The 16503-nt window shown below is 41.7% G+C and overlaps 1 protein-coding gene across 1 annotated transcript; it reads right to left on the bottom strand.

Annotated features, from left to right (window-relative positions):
• Window positions 1-224: 224 nt before the first annotated feature.
• LOC136532425 (probable galacturonosyltransferase 7) lies at window positions 225-5564 on the bottom strand. The gene is made up of 9 exons (XM_066525023.1): window positions 5125-5564; window positions 4855-4883; window positions 4689-4742; window positions 3489-3582; window positions 2945-3060; window positions 2468-2763; window positions 1829-2186; window positions 1198-1740; window positions 225-963 (listed from the first exon to the last, which is right to left on the bottom strand). The coding sequence occupies exons 1-9, from the start codon at window positions 5240-5242 to the stop codon at window positions 679-681; spliced, it is 1893 nt and encodes a 630-aa protein (XP_066381120.1). The 5' UTR covers window positions 5243-5564; the 3' UTR covers window positions 225-678.
• Between the last annotated feature and the right edge of the window lie 10939 nt (window positions 5565-16503).

Raw genomic sequence — 16503 nt, forward strand, 5'->3', positions numbered from 1 at the left:
CCACAGTGGAGCACATAGAGGAAAACCTATGTGGGCAGTTACACCCAGTCACGAACATATATGGATATATATACGAATCTGCTGGATCATGAGATAATGTTTAGTGCTCAGAAGACATCCAAATAGAACAGTTGTTAATCTCGTTTTTGTAACAGATGAGTCTCTGACATCATAATATACTTTGCATCAACATAATAATGATAGAACAATCAATGTGCAACAACTAAGAGCAAAGAATTTGAATTTAAACCTGTGTATGTCCTTATTGACAGAAGGACAAAGCAAGAGGGGTCAAAAAATCAACAAAGAAAAGAATTAACCTGCATCGATGAGGTGGAAGGCACCAATTTCAATTAAGGCGCCTCAATCCACCAATGATCATTCCTGTTACGTTGAGTGTGATGCTCCCTCTTACCTGGAGCCTCACCACCACACCAACGTTGTCTACTGCATTATCCTTCGAACTTAACACTAAACTCCTCTAACTGCAGAAAAAACCATCCATCGAGCTCACAAGTTCAATGAACAGATGGTGCTGGATCTACTCTGTCAAAATTGATGGCTAGTGACTGCTTCCCAGGTCTTTTCTCAACGGAAGTGTTGGTCCTCTTAGTATATAGTACAGCAGTAGACTGAAATCTACTGTCAAAAATGATCCGGCTCCCAAGCTCATGTGCACTATGGACTTACATTGCACTCATCCATGAATCTCTCGTCTCGTGTAAGAAACCTCTTCCAGTACTTCCTATAATCTGGTATACCCAACTCAAGCCAAGGTTTCATATTTCCATTGTAATGCAATGACGCAGAACTCTGAACAACTTCTTCTTTAATTCCATAGTCATATCCAAGTCCAGATAAAGTCAACCTCTCATCAAGTGGATATAGAAGATGCTGAAACGACAACAAACTTACAGGCAAAGCTGAAGCTCGCAGTGAGGCCTCATCATCATTGTTCCCAAACTACAACATTAGAGTGAAAGAATATTAGTTGATCAGTCCCATACAATTTCATAAGTAAACGAGTCATATATTGTTTTCCAGAAGCTGGAGGCCAAAATTAACAGAGAACCACTCAAGAACCCAAGTACCATAAATAGGTCATGATTCCATCATAGTCAACAAATTTGCTAGCTAGTACAAATTAGGGAATAAAGCAACTACAATTTTTTTTAGTGGAATGAGAAAGAAACCAACCTTTCTCAGGAGTTGCAGGTAATTCTCTGTAACATTATGATCTCTCCATTTGTCCAAATCAATCACATTAACCCCAGACATCCATGCACATGACTGTTGATCGTACATTGTCCTACCCAGAAGGTTCCTCAGTTGGCCAAGTTTCAAACCACAAAATCTGACAGCACCATTGACCTTATCTCCCATATCAAGATTCCACAAGAAAGAGATATCACGTTGAACAACCACATCATCATCCAACACAATTACCTTCTTTAAATCTTTGAATATTTCGGCAAGAAAGAAATGTGAGTGACTGAACACTGATAAATACTCCATTCTACTCTTCTCAGTAGGCTGCTCAAGGCTACTGATGAAAACACGAAATTCCTCAGGCAAATATAACTGCTGGGTTCCAAACTCAGGGAAATTCTCGAAAATAATTTGTTCATAATTTATGACATTGACAGCTGATTCCCTATAGGAATTTCTTGCAAACCAGTGCTTCATGGCATAAAAGTTTTGAGCATCAGTTAGTACATGAAAGACTACATTTTCAGTATCCTGCAATAGGAAAAGGGGATGTTAGCAATGCTGAGCCCGGAAGATGCACTAACAGCTTTAAAGGAGAAAGAAAAAACTTACTGCATACCTCAGAGCTACTAACAGTTGAGTTGATGACAACAGAAGCAGCAAGGACATTTTTAGACAATATAACATAGTGCCTATTGTCTGGAATGTTAAACTTATGGGCAGAAGAGTCATTTGGATCCAATGGCATGGATTTAAAGTACTCTACTGTCAACCTCATATTAAGACAATGATGACTTTTAGGCATGGTGTGAACACCAAGGTTGTATAGGTATGCACTCTGCTTCATATGAAAATGAGCTTCATCCTCTGTCATATGAAGAATTTGACGAAGCTTTCTGTCAACATTGTTACAATCCACGATGCATGATTTGGCTCGTGCTATTGATTGGTCCATCCTCTCTATCTTCGTTTTTATACTGAAAGATGATGTCGGATGTTAAAATCAGAAGAGTCTCGTGATGGAAAATTTTACTTCTTTTTTAAGGGCGTGAATTTAAAATTACATCATAAAACATGTACAGTTGAAGGAACATCTTGAAAGTAGAGTACTGAAATATATGATAAAAATAGGATTTTCAGACTAATTTTATCTGTAAGAGAATCTATGTAACATAGACTGTAACACTTGCAATTAACAAGATCAATCAGGACAAGCATTAAAGACGTGAACTGGCAATCACACATGCTAAATACTCACAAGGATGGTAGATCAGCATCAACGATGGATTCACTAAGAACCCTTTCGTGCTCTTGAATATTTTGCTTCAGTTCACGAGTCAATGTCTCCTTTCCTTTAAGTTTCGCAATGCTTGGGTAGTAAGATCGGGCTACAAATAGCTGATCTTTCAGCCTTTTCACAATGGCATCTATCATAACTTCTTTGTGCTCTATGGACCAGAGACAGTAACTCCCAAACTCAAGTTGACAAGCCTTAGCCTTTTCCACCTCATCAGCACTTTGAACTCTGGGAGGCCTCTTGTTGTCAAGGTTAATCTGGAAGGAATATGTGCTTAAAAAAAGAATATATAAATACACTTCTCATACAAAACAGCCAGATTGCATCCTGAGCTAAGGTAAGAGGAAGCAACTGTACAGAACTACAGATTGACGCTAAAGTGAAGTTAAACTTAAAAAAAAATTTGCTAAAAATCAAATAGCTGAGAAGCATCCATACATTTTTGTTGTGATGAACTGGAACTGGTACTTGTACTGGTACTGGTACTGGCTTCACTTCTGGTTTGGGTTCAACTTTTGGAGGGGGGACTTCTTGTTGAATTTTTGGAGGGAAAACTGCATATAGAGCCAATTGTCATGTCAGCACACGTGCCAAGATGAAGGTTCAGTATATCATAAGAAAAAGCAAGTAGGAAATTGATGGAATACAAGTTAATACAAACGACCAATTATGGCTAATGACCATTATATCCTAGGTAACTACACTAACATTCATTCAAAATTTACCGATTCACGTTAACTTTTTTTTTGTGAAATGTATAATACTGCTGCATACATTACTATAAACATGCAACAAGTACGAAGCAGATACTGAGATTTTGAAAACAATGTAGAGTTAAAGCCCAACAAATCATATAAAGTTCACACAACCCAAATCATTGTTTTCCTACATTGTTTTTTATTTTGTATATACTAAGGGTTATATTACACATTTTCTAACGTTGATTGAATTGAAATTATTTGATGATCTCCTTTGTACCAACCTATAGCTTTTGGTTTAGGGCTAACTATGGAAAGGTCACTATCAATACCACGGTGCAACACACTACTGCTCCCGGAAGACTTCTTGGACACATCCTGAAAACCAGGAAGAGAAGAAAGGATTAGGGACTTTAATATAAATCTCGGAGATGTTAAGTAATGTAGCAATCACTGACAAAGATAGCAATAATGTTTTGATGATATATATGTATATTTTTCCCTATAATAGTTCATGATCTTGAGGAGGAGACTAGGGAAGCAGAGATATCAGATGTATATTTCTGTGGAATGGTTTCTAGCTGTTAGATTTAGTGTCCAAAATTGTTTTTGCGAACATTGAATTGTACAACTTGGCCCCAAGAGCCAACAAACACAATAATTGAAGAATTCACAACAATCTCTTGAAGCAGATCAAATTCCATGTTCTCCAACTCAAATGTACTCGCCTCCAGTAAAAACAAATAAGGTACAGAGCACTTTCTGTCTTTTCCCCGCCATTTATTTGAGAGTTATGCACAATTGAGCAAAAATCAATTGGATGCAAACACATAACCCTGAACCACCTTTTTTTAATGGCTCAACACTGCTGACAACAAATAGGATGACACTATGTTAAGAGGTGGGGGGAAAAATGGAGCAATAATTGCACAAGTGACCCGCACTCAATGCAATTAGTTTTCTAAGCTGTGTTATCAGAATTTGCTGAGCTGTAGAGGTGCTAAGTTATATTTGCTGAGCTGTAGAGGTGCTAAGTTATATGAAGAACAGAATATTGCCCTACTTGTGGTCCCATTGGTTAATTTTGTTGACCTAATGATGTTTACTTTGGATGTTTTGGTCTAGCCAATCTATCTAAAGATGCAGTTCAAAGCTAAAATTTGAAGTCCTTTTCTCTGTAAAATTAGTCAAGCTTAGGATAGTTTGACTAAGGACAATCCTAGAACATCAAGTTTTTTCGGACTCGAGTAGAAAATATCTCTGTTTTATTTCCACTGGTGCTAGTAGGCCTCTCTAATTATGACTAGTGTTGACAGCAAAAGGGAGCAAATAAGAACAATAGCTAAAACCAAATACAAGCTGCAGAACAAATACAAGCAATCCTACAGCGCATGATCATGTCAACAACCACCAAGATACTGACAGATGCATGGTTTAAAAAGCTAATCACTGACAACACTAGCACAAGCACTGTCCCGCCTTACTTCATTTACAGAGCCACCGCTTTCAATGGGATCGAATGAAGGCAAGTTAATCTCCTGCATTAAACACAAACAGAATGAAACACATCAATGAATATTTTCTTTGAAAACATCATAAAAATAAACGAAAATTTGCATGTAGTATTTTAAGAGAGAAAAATGCAGTTACCTGCTGAGGGCGCTCATCCGTCACATACACTGCACAACAAAAGACGATCGAACCAATCAGAAATCGAACCTCCGAAAAATCCCAATAAACAGGAGCGCAACAACAAAATCGCTAATACGACACGCTGCACGATAACACAAGGAACAAAGCTCCGAGGAACAGATCCGTGTGGCACGGCACTGATCCAATCCGCGCCGACGCCTGCATTCCCCCAAATCCCGGGGGTTCCGCGGGCGTGGGGTCGTGAGGGGGACGAAGCAGAGGACTCACCGGCGGGGAAGCGGTTGAAGAGGAAGGCGATCGGCACGAGCAGCGAACAGAACACGAGCGCCAGCACCGCCAGCCGCGGGCCCCTCCGCCGCTTCGCCGGCGGCGCCGTCGCCTTCATGGGCTACGACTCCTCCTCCCGGCACCAGCACTGCCGCCGCACTAATCCCCACCGCTGCTGCCGCCTCCGCCTCCTCCTCTCCCTCTAGCGATCATACATACCGCCAACGCCACCGCCACGGCGCGGGAGTGCGGGGCAGCAGCGCGGGCGGACGAACGCCTCCCGATTCGAGCAATGGCGCGGGCGGGCGGCTCCGGTGGATTCGATCGAGGGCCGCGGCGTCGGGTGCTCGGATTGGTTAGTGTGCGCGAGAAGCAAGGGGAGAGCGTCGAAGGGAGGAGGAGGGAAGATTGCAGACGGAGGGGAAGGGAAGGGACGAGTGTGTGTGTGTGTGTATGTGTGCGGGCTTGTCAAGGAATAATAAAACGTTTTTCCGGAATGCGTCTCTTTTTTTTCGCTTTTACAATTTTTATTTTTTTGTTGTTTATTTCTCCGTGCTTTGGTTCAGTTTTCACGCATCTGGATTTGCTTTGCTGGTTAATTTAACTACAGCTGCTGACTCGCAAATTATAAGATCAGCGATGGTGGGGTCAACACGGATATGCTGCGGCAGCTCATCTTGATGGAACCTGTGAGGAGGGTTTATTTCATTGAACATCTTTCTCTTTCATTTCCTAATGTATATTTCGTCATCATCGCAATGCACCAGTTTGGCCAGCCATTTTTTCTGTGGGTTAAGAAACATATCTTAATAATGGCATAATGTCATTTGCAAACTTTTCTTCGAGGAACATTTGTAAGCATTTTGCTCACAGCTACTGCAATGTCACGACAACTCGGCCTAATACCGATCCAAACTTCAACAAATACGTTCAGATTACATAGAGGCGATGTGAATATAAATAATCATTCAAAAAGTAATATAAATCGCATTTTAAAGATGAAGAAAAATGAATATTAAATATATGGGTTCATAAAATACAAGTCTCGTACGGAGTATGTAATAATTCATATAGACTTGAACACCTATAGAAAAAATCCAACCCAACCCGATGTCATCAGGTTTGGGTTGTAATTTTCGATCCATGACTCAACCTAATCTAAAAAACTGAAACTAAAGTTGAAAAATCTAAGAAATAGCTCGACCGAATCTACCAGTGTGTCATGACGGCTCGGGCTAAAATTGCCTTGCATTTTCCTGTTTGGCCTGACCTTACCTGGTGTTTGATCAGATCTATACACTACAGCCCTCGGTATTGGATTGTTGAGGTATGTCCCACAGCCACATAGTTCATGTATACAATATACTACAGAAGGAGCTACCAGTACCACGCAGGCTAGATGTTTGAGAAAAGAAATACGAATGGCTCTGATTTTTCAAAAAAAAAAAAAGAAGCATTTTTTTAAAAACTTAGGGCCCAAGAAATAGAAACTACCGATACTAACTATATATCATTTGATTTTACACAAAACGCTATTTTTTAAAAAATATATACATGTGCCAACAAAACATTATAGACCCAGATGTGTCCCACTACAATAACCAACCTGACCAATGTGCTGTTGTAACAGAATCGTCTAATCTATAAGAGCACAAGTACAATGACTGTCAGTAAACGGTCGTATTATCATACTTGAGTCCATATAAACCCTATAGTTCATCGAGTACCTCAAAGGGTCTAGATTCATCACCAACATACAACCAAGATCGTAAATGATTCAACATACATGTCACATATTACATAGAGTTCACAAATACATTGCCATACATCAGAGTGCGATTAAAGTTATTACAAACTAAGTTCAAATAAAGTAGTAGCTGAAGCAAAGTTGTTTTTAAACCAACATCTCACACCATTGTTCAAATACTTATCAGCCTGTGATCACTACCCACAAAAGCATCATAGATTAGATATATAAATGGAAGCGTCTTGTGTAATACCCCTGGTGTTATGAGCTTACGTAGCACCGAGATTTAGGTCCGAGAGGGATTAGCCAAACAAGTTTTCGAGTTTTAAAAATTTATAACGCACGTGAAATGATAAGCGAATTCTATGTGACTCACTTTTATGGTTGAGAAAAATCAAAATAAATAAGTGTTAACTAGTGCTCTTGGAAGCTCAAAAATCAAATTTCATGTTAAGATAAGCTCTTTTTGTTTAGTCGGCAAACACTTGAACTATTGTTAAAAAACTATTTTTGGCGAATTATATTGAACAAAATAGTTAAATGGTGCTTAAATATTTTGCTCCTATGGGTTAGTATAAGGTAGGAACTATTGCATGAAGTATTTGTTGGTTGAAGTTAATAAGGTTTAGACCTATTACAAATTGCGAGAAAAGAGTTAATGGTTGCTTAGCCCCAACTGAAATCCTTACTTTTCTAAGTATGAAAAAGTAGTAAGACAATGTTGTTTTGACATTTAAATTCTAGCTAAAATGTTTAAACACTAGCTGCATGTTTTGGTATTGTTGATTGCATCAAAGTGAGTACATGAGCATGGTGTAGGTTGAAGTTGTGTTGGATGTCACATTGCTCTCGTAAAAATTGCCCAAACCTCCTTAGAACGCATTGTAACCGTGTTGTTGGCGCTCTGTTCATGAACCGGCACTCCAGCGATGAACCCAAGTTGGCATCCTTTTATCTCCCTCTCTGGTTGCTCTCGGGTTATGGCGATTGCTTCGCTAGCTAGCTAGTAGTGTCGACTTTAGGTTAGTAGGATTGGTTGAACTTCGGTTGAGATGATCGGCATTCTTTGCTTCGCTTTAAAATGCGTGCACAGTACCGAACGCAGCCACTCGGCCTAAGTCCATGGTCACCGCGCGCGCAGACGCTGTGGGCGTCGGTCTCACGTCGTGGTTGGGTTGCGGACATGGATCAGCCCATGTGCACGGATGGTGCCTCGTAGCGCCTCGGCCTGGCGTTGGCCGTCCTCAGTTGGCCGTGGTCTGGCTCCCGCTGTGCCGTGTGCTGGGCCGAGCTGAGGCTGCGGCTACCATCACTCAGACGACGTGGCATCTGCCTCACCCCTCGTATCACCTACTGCATTGTGCCCTTGGCGTATGCCGCTGTCGCTATGTCTGGTCGTTGGCCCGGTCACAGGGGCGATGGGATGCCTTCTTGCCTCACTTTCCCGCGCTAGCCGACACCGGTGCACCAAGCCGTTTGGTCTCATCATCTGTGTGCACGAGCTCGCTCTGTCACCGTTGATTGGAGCCCTGCTTTAGCATGCCCTACCACTCGAGCTCATCTGCATGCTTTTCTCCACGACATGACCACAACGGGTGCACCGCGCGTTCTGCCTCTCGATTCGCTTAGTTCAGAGCTTCGTAGTTCAATTCCTTGCACTAGCAAGTGGCCTAGGGAGTCGACTAGCTAGATGATCTCTATCAAGACTTTGTCGCGCCTCAGCGCGGACGAATTTAGTGTTTCCGCGGTCGCCGATCATCACGCCTCCGAAATAGAGCATGACTTGGGGGTAAGGCCCTACCCCTCGGTAGGGGTTCAACTAGTTGTTCCTATGATCTCACCTTGGTCCCCTCATGCTGTTGCTCATCTTCGTTTGACTAGGAACAACGCGATTGAGGACCTAACGCGTCGGTGTCAACATTGGAGTGCCGCCAATATCATTGCACGCACGTGGCTAGGCCACCTCAGCACTCCTCCGCCTTAATCGCCACCGCAGCATGAATTCTGGTGAGCTACTAGTGCTTATCCGCTATCTCTACCACCCCGATAGAATCTTAGGCCGCTGGAACAGTCGTGCCGCTGCCACGGATAGCCGCTCGGCACTGTAGCCCGTGATAGTGCGCCTCTGAGTTCCTAACCACCACCCATCCTTGCGCGTTTAGCTGTAGATGGTGGTCGGCTCCTTACTCTCGTTGAAGCGAGCCTAGGTTGCCCGACGTAGCTGCCTTATGACATCGATCGCCGCGCCAGCGTGCGTGGGGTTTCCAGGGATCTCCCCATGATAAAGGCAAAAATATCCAAGGGTTTAGTTGCAAAGTTACTTACGGTAGGAATAGTACGCATAGTAGTCCTATTAATCTCTAAAAGCTCGAGGGCCTTTCTGCAAAACAGCCATGTGCGCGGGTGCCCCTGGCCTTGGGCCGTATTGGGCTACCGCGACGTGCGCGCAGCCACGCCACGCTGGGCTGTCGGGCCAGAAGGAGTTGCTGCCGGCCCTTTCCTTTTTCTAATGTATTTTCTTAGATAAACTTATAAATTCAATATAAAAATGTGTAGTCAACCAAAAATTGTGAAACCAATTTTGTTAAGTTTCTAAAATCATGATCTATCTGCTAGTATATTTTGTTCATATAGTTTTATAATATTTCTAGGAGTTATCTAATTAATTTAAGATGCTTAATATTGTAAGATATAAACTTGTAGGAATTGTTGTGATAAATCGATGATAGTGTTGGCTCTAAAACTTTCATAGTAAATTCCTAACATTATTAGGTGCTCACTATAATTTTTGTAGCTCCATAATAATTAGTTGGTTAGGGTAGCTAAATGAGCCCTAGTTCGAAATACATGTGTAATTAATAAAATGCCGAAACACCTTGGTATTTTAGAACTAAAACATGTTTCTGGAGACAAAGCCTTACTTGACAACGTGGATACATAGACTAGTACGTTAGTCATTAAAGCTAGCTCGTTAGCTTGTGAAGCGTAATCGTATTTTAGAGGTGTAGTTGTCGTTGATTATTTACGTCTCTACGTTGCATCCACGTATATCATAATAGGAACAACGAGGGAATATGCAGTCGACTAAAGTAGCAGAAAAGATGGTGCCTTGATGATCGTGTCACCATGATGAAATGCTAACTTTTGGTTATATCTTACCCAGGCAAGCCCCGATGCATAACCTCTAATATTCTGCACTTTATTTTATGCTTGTGCATTAAGTTTTGAGGAGTTGAATGAAACCCACTTGCATATATATATATATATATATCCTTATCTTATGAGTCCTATTAGTATATCAGGATCATGTAGATTGCTTTATTATAGGATAGGGTAGAAGTCGAGTGATTACCTATCACTCGTGAGAGATAGGAAAGATATTATTGTTGTTGTTATATTACTATCATATGAAATATATATTAAGGATAATTAGAGACCGAGAGGAATGGTACTTTGGATTAGGACTTGGTTAGGCATTGGAGCGAGGCTCGGATTGCACGTGTTCCGTCTATGTCGATTGAGGACTGTCCGTTGCTGTGGATGGTAGTCAGATCACAGACTTATTATCCTGAGCACATACTTGCTTATGAGAGCGGGAAGGCTCGTTACGCTCTTGTCATGGGTTCTGGCTCTTTTCGAATCGACTGATTGGAGGCAGGGAAGGGTGGAGGTCTAAACACCATACTAGGACTAGGTCTCAAGTGTGGGGGCTTGGAGTCCAAGTCTAGATGGGACCTGAACCCCTCAACAGGAGTGAAACAGGTTGGTCTTGTTTGTGCCTAGGGTGCAAACGAGGCATGTGTTGTGGGGTACCTAGCTGGGATACATTGATTTACGAATCGTCGTTTCTGTGAGATGGTATGACTTGGCTATGGTCTAGCACCATAGTAAGAACTACAACTTGAAAGGTGATAAAATGATAAAATGGTTCTGATTGCTTACCACCTGCTTGAAAGTAACATAGGTGCTTACATAGAATGGTTAGTTAATGAAGTAATAATAACTGCTAATAAAATTGAATATAAGAATGCACGTTTAGTAATGCTTCTGCAGGTTCAATAACCCACAAGCCAAATAAGTCTTGTATATTCTTGGAGTCTTTTATTTTTCTCCTATCGGGTAAGTCTTGCTGAGTACAATTGAGTACTCAGAGTTTTATTCCCCCTGTTGTAGGTGATTAGAGGATACTTAGAGTTGACTCTTATGTGTGGAAAACTCCTGGTGGGCTTAGAGAGGATTCCTTTCACACTATGACCATATTGTTTATTTATAACCCTCACTAGAGGTTTTTATAAGAAAAGATGTAAAATCTGCTAGCATCTCTTGTATATAAATGTCCACTATATTAATACTCCACCATGTCAGTAAATTAATCTTTGTTTTCTCTATAACTCTGATAATATTGTTATATTCCGTTGTTATAATCAATTGAAGTAATATTAGGCTATTATAATAAAGTGATGTAAGCAATGGCTTAAGAATGTCATAAGCTTTATTCTCACACTTATGATCCTGATAGAAAAATATGGATTTTTAAGTTCTCCATTGGGGTGTGCTCGACAAAACTGCGTAGTTAGTGTCCTCTATTGAGTACTTAGTGTCTAATGGAAGACAAGTACTCCTGTGAGGCATTAGATTAGGTGGTTTTGCCATAGGCGGGCTAGGCATTAATGGCGCAGCAGCGGGAGCAAAGCTCCAAAATTAGAGCTCGGCCTGGCCGTAATCAAGGCAGGGTGGAGGTGGTTAGCAAGAGGACATAAAGATGGAGACATGGGCACGAGGAATTGATGATAGGTGCTCGCTCTCTGGCTCATCATGACCGTGACTCGTCGGCAGCGGAAAGGAGAGGGAGAAAGAGAGAAACGGGGCACGATAAGTGGGCTCAGTTCGTCCTCGCCTTGGCGGGACACGAGCGGTTATGGCTGAGGGACCTACATCTAAGTGCAAGGGGATGAGCATATGCATCCACGATTGGCCATGGCCCATGTGCCACAGCGCCATTAATAGCGTGACGACGGCATGCATGGCCACGTGTGGACAGCACCCAACCGGGCTAGGGAGGGGGCTACGTGATGCAGCGAGCAGATGCGAGAACGGGAGTGACACGATGACAGCGACAGCGTCACGATGTGAGGCAGTAGTGGGCGGATGTGACGGTAGCAGCAACGCAACCACGGTGGCTCTAATGGCAGCAGCGCGAGGCAGGACAACAGGGCGTGGGGCTAACGGCTCGCTGCGGCTGGCCTTGGCCATGCCTATGCGGCCCGACCGACCCAGCATGGTGGCGTAGGGTGACCGCGCGAGATGCAACCATGTGCGCGGCATGGGGAGGCCACGTGGTGACCGCACGCCTGGCGCCAACCAACCTGAGACAAGTACGCGCACGAATTTTAAAGCGTTGATCATGACCAAACCGTTGCTCTTAAACCTAAACATGCGCGAGGCAGGACAACAGGGCGTGGGGCTAATGGCTCGCTACGGCTGGCCTTGGCCATGCCTATGCGGCCCGACCGACCCAGCATGGTGGCGCAGGGTGACCACGCGAGATGTGACCATGTGCGCGGCATGGGGAGGCCATGTGGTGACTGCACGCCTGGCGCCAACCAACCTGAGACAAGTACGCGCATGAATTTTAAAGCGTTGATCATGACCAAACCATTGCTCCTAAACCTAAACCAGCTTCACTACACTCAAGATGGCATATGAAACTACTAAATCGAATCATAGCACTACACCACTCCTTAACCCAATCTCTCCAAATAAAATGCTAAATATAGCAACGTCTAGCTGTTGACAAACTTGAAAATTTTCTAAGTTTTGAACTGAACTTGATTTCAATTTGCGATTTCTATGCTATTAAAAATATTACAAAGCAATATTATTTTTCAAAAGTAAATATTTCATTGTCATCTATAAAGTTTGTACTTCAAACTTTATTTAAGTATCATACACATGTTCTATAATATTTTTGCTTAATAAAAATTGGTTTTAAACCCTACTTGATATGCATGAACCATCGAACCAACTTTCGTTTAGCATTTTTATTGATCATTTTGAGTTATAGAAATTGATCTACACACTTCACCACATGCATTAACACACAAGTATGGTGCTCATGACATGTTTTAGTAGATGATTAATGGGGTAACACCGAGGGTGTTACAGCTCTACCCCCTTAAACAAAATCTCGCCTAGAGATTTTATGTCCCTAGTGTGGGAAAAGAGATAAGAAATAAATTTTGATTTAAACAACTACCTCAGTGAACTAGAAAGAAGATGAGGATAATGCTTCAAGATATAGCTTTCTTGCTCCCATGTTGCTTTGTCCTCTGATTGATTTTGCCACTGAACTTTATAAAACTTCACCACATTGTTTCTGATCACTCTTTCTTTTTCATCCAAGATCTTGACAGGATGCTCAATATAAGACAAGTTGGGCTAGAGGGGAAGTCCTTCAATTTCCACCACTTCCTTAGGAACTCATAAACACTTCTTTAATTAGGAAACATAAAAGACATTATGTACTGCTGACAAGATATCTGGAAGTTGGAGACGATAAGCAACCGAACCACATCGTTACAAAACTTTATAAGGTCTGACATAACGAGGAGCTAACTTTCCATGGACTCAGAACCGATGCACACCTCTCATCAGGGATACCTTTAGGTACACATGGTCACCAACTTCAAACTACAAGGGTCTTCTTCGCTTGTTCGCATAAGTTTTCTGACGATTCTGAGCTGCCTTCAAATGACTCTAAATAACACTAACTTGCTCTCAAGCTTCCTCGATAAAATCAGGTCCAAAATAACCATGATCACCCACTTCAACCTAGTTAAGAGGTGTTCTATATTTCTTGCCATACAGGGCCTCAAAAGGTGCCATACGAATGCTTTCTTGATAGCTATTGTTATAAGAAAACTCAGCTAGAGTCAAGCATTCATCCCACTTTTCTAGAAAAGAGATGACACAAGCCCTCAACATATCCTCAAGTACCTAATTGACTCTTTCTGTCTAACCATCAGTTTGTGGATGATAAGCTAAACTTCTGACAAGACTAGTACCAAGATATTTCTAGAGCTGCTCCTAGAAATGAGAGACAAAGACTGACCCTCTATCGAAAATAATGGTAATGGGAACTCCATGTAGGATTACAATCCAGTCAAAATACAACTTGGCATACTTCTTGGCTGAATATCTGGTATCCATCGGGAGGAAATAAGCGAACTTGATAAGGTGATCTACAATGACCCAAATAGAGTCATACCCCTTTGTCGTACGAGGCAAACCCACAACAAAGTCCATGGAAATATCCTCCCATTTCCAAATAAGGATAGGCAAGGGAGTGTAGAAATCTAGGCGTACGCATATGGTCTGCCTTAACCCTTCCACAAATGTCATATTCTGAGATGTATTTGGTAATATCCTATTTCATATTTGGCCACCAATATAAGTGACGCAAATCATGACACATCTTGTTACTTCCAGGATGAATGGATAACTTGGAGTTGTGAGCTTCATCCAAATTTTTTCTTCTAAGCTCATCATTTGAGGGAACCACCAATTGGTTCTTGAACTTCACCACACCTTGGTTATCAATACTGAAATGAGGACCTCGCCCTTCGGCAATTAACTTCTTGATACGCAGAATTTCCAAAACATCTTGCATTTGCTCTACAATAATTTGCTCAAGCAGATCTAAGACTAGAGCAATGTGAGCTAGCACCTCATCATGGTTGAGAGACAAGGATTCTTCTTCAACTTGATGCAACTTCCGACTTAAAGAATCAGCCACCACATTAGCTTTTCTAGGCTGATAATGAGCTTCTAAATTGTAATCCTTGATTAGCTCCAGCTATCTCTATTGCCTCATATTCAACTCGGACTGAGTGCAAATATATTTGAGACTCTTGTGATCCGTATAAATATGCACTTTATTTCCCAACAAATAATGCCTCTAAATTTTTAGAGCGTGCACCACAACAGCCAACTCTAAATCATGGGTGGGATAATTCACCACATGCTTTTTTAGCTGGCATGAAGCATAAGCTAGCACATGTCCATCCTACATAAGCACACATCCCAATCCAGTCCTTGAGGCATCACAATACACATCAAAAGGGTTGCTAATATCTGGTTGGGCAAGAATAGAACCAGAGGTAAGAAACTTCTTTAGGGCTTGGAAAGCTTCTTCACAAGTCGAACTCCATACAAACTTAACATCTTTTTGGAGCAACCTGGTCATTGGTTGGGCTATTTTGGAGAAGTCAAGGATGAAGCACCAATAATAACCAGCAAGACCAATGAACTAATGGATCTGATGTACTGACTTTGGAGACTTCCAATTTAACATATCTTGCACCTTACTTGGGTCCATAGAGATACCATCAGCTATCAGAATATGTCCTAAAAACTACACTCGATCTAACCAAAACTCACACTTGCTGAATTTGGCATATAACTTGTGTTCCCTTAATCGAGTCAGTACTATCCAAAGGTGTTGTGCATGCTCTTCATTGTTCTTGGAGTATATCAAAATATCATTAATGAACACCACTATAAACTTATCCAACTCCAGCATGAAGACTGAATTCATGAGATACATGGAAAATGCAGGAGCATTGGTGAGACCAAAGGACATGACTAGTTATTCATACAGACCATACCTAGTAGAGAAAGTTGTCTTTGGTATATCTTGTGATCGGATCTTAATTTGGTGATACCTAGAAAACAATCATTGAAAATACCTTGGCACCAGCCAACTGATCGAACAAAGTATCAATACAAGGTAAAGTATACTTCTTCTTAATGGTTACCGCATTGAGAGGGCGATAATCCATACACATCTGTAGAGTACCATCCTTCTTATTCACAAAAATAGCTAGGCAACTCCATGGTGAAGAGCTAGGATAGATAAAGCCCTTCTCCAATAATTCCTCTAACTGCTTCTTCATTTCTACTAGTTCTCTAGGAGCCATGCGGTAGGGACACCGTGAAATAGGAGCAGTACTAGGTTCTAACTCAATAGTAAACTCTAGGTCCCTATCCAGTGGCAACCTAGGTAGATCTTCAAGAAAAACATCCAAAAACTCACAGACCATAGGAATAGAAGCAAGATCAAGGGAAGCTTCAACATGAACAACAACTGGTAAGGCTGGATCTGAGGGTATAAGGAGAGACATCCTATCCTCAAAAGAAGGAAGTCATAACTCAGTAACTCTCTCCTTAAGGTTCAAGACTACCCTATAAACTCGCAACTAGATCATGCCTAGAATTGCATCTATGCCTTGCCCAGGCAGCACCATGAACTAGAGGCGGTAAGTGTGAGTGGCTAGCACTAATCTAACTATGTCTGTCCGAGTATTAGCGCACAACTACGCACCTAGAGTACTGATTCTATAGGAAATAGGAATAGCCATAAGAGATATATTGTGTCTCTGTGCAAACCCCATGCTCATAAATAAATGTGATGCACTAGAATCAAACAACACATATGCTGAGTGGGAGTTAATGGTAAACATACCAGCCATCATAGGTTCATTCTACAAAATCTCCTCAGCCTCAGTGAAGTTGACTTGCCTAGAGCGGCTTACGGGCACCATCTTCTTGATAATCGTCCTCTTGACTAGACG

The sequence above is a fragment of the Miscanthus floridulus genome, unplaced genomic scaffold (assembly GCF_019320115.1).
Source record: "Miscanthus floridulus cultivar M001 unplaced genomic scaffold, ASM1932011v1 fs_616_1_2, whole genome shotgun sequence".
In the NCBI taxonomy this organism is placed as follows: Eukaryota; Viridiplantae; Streptophyta; class Magnoliopsida; order Poales; family Poaceae; genus Miscanthus; species Miscanthus floridulus.

What these genes read in the sequence shown, in the direction of transcription:
- LOC136532425 (XM_066525023.1), bottom strand. Translation starts at nt 5,242, where the DNA reads ATGAAGGCGACGGCGCCGCCGGCGAAGCGGCGGAGGGGCCCGCGGCTG. An exon ending in GCGGTGGCTCTGTAAATGAA is followed by an intron (nt 3,583 to 4,688) that starts GTAAGGCGGGAC and finishes CCTGGTTTTCAG; the next exon opens with GATGTGTCCAAGAAGTCTTC. An exon ending in ACCTGCAACTCCTGAGAAAG is followed by an intron (nt 964 to 1,197) that starts GTTGGTTTCTTT and finishes CTAATGTTGTAG; the next exon opens with TTTGGGAACAATGATGATGA.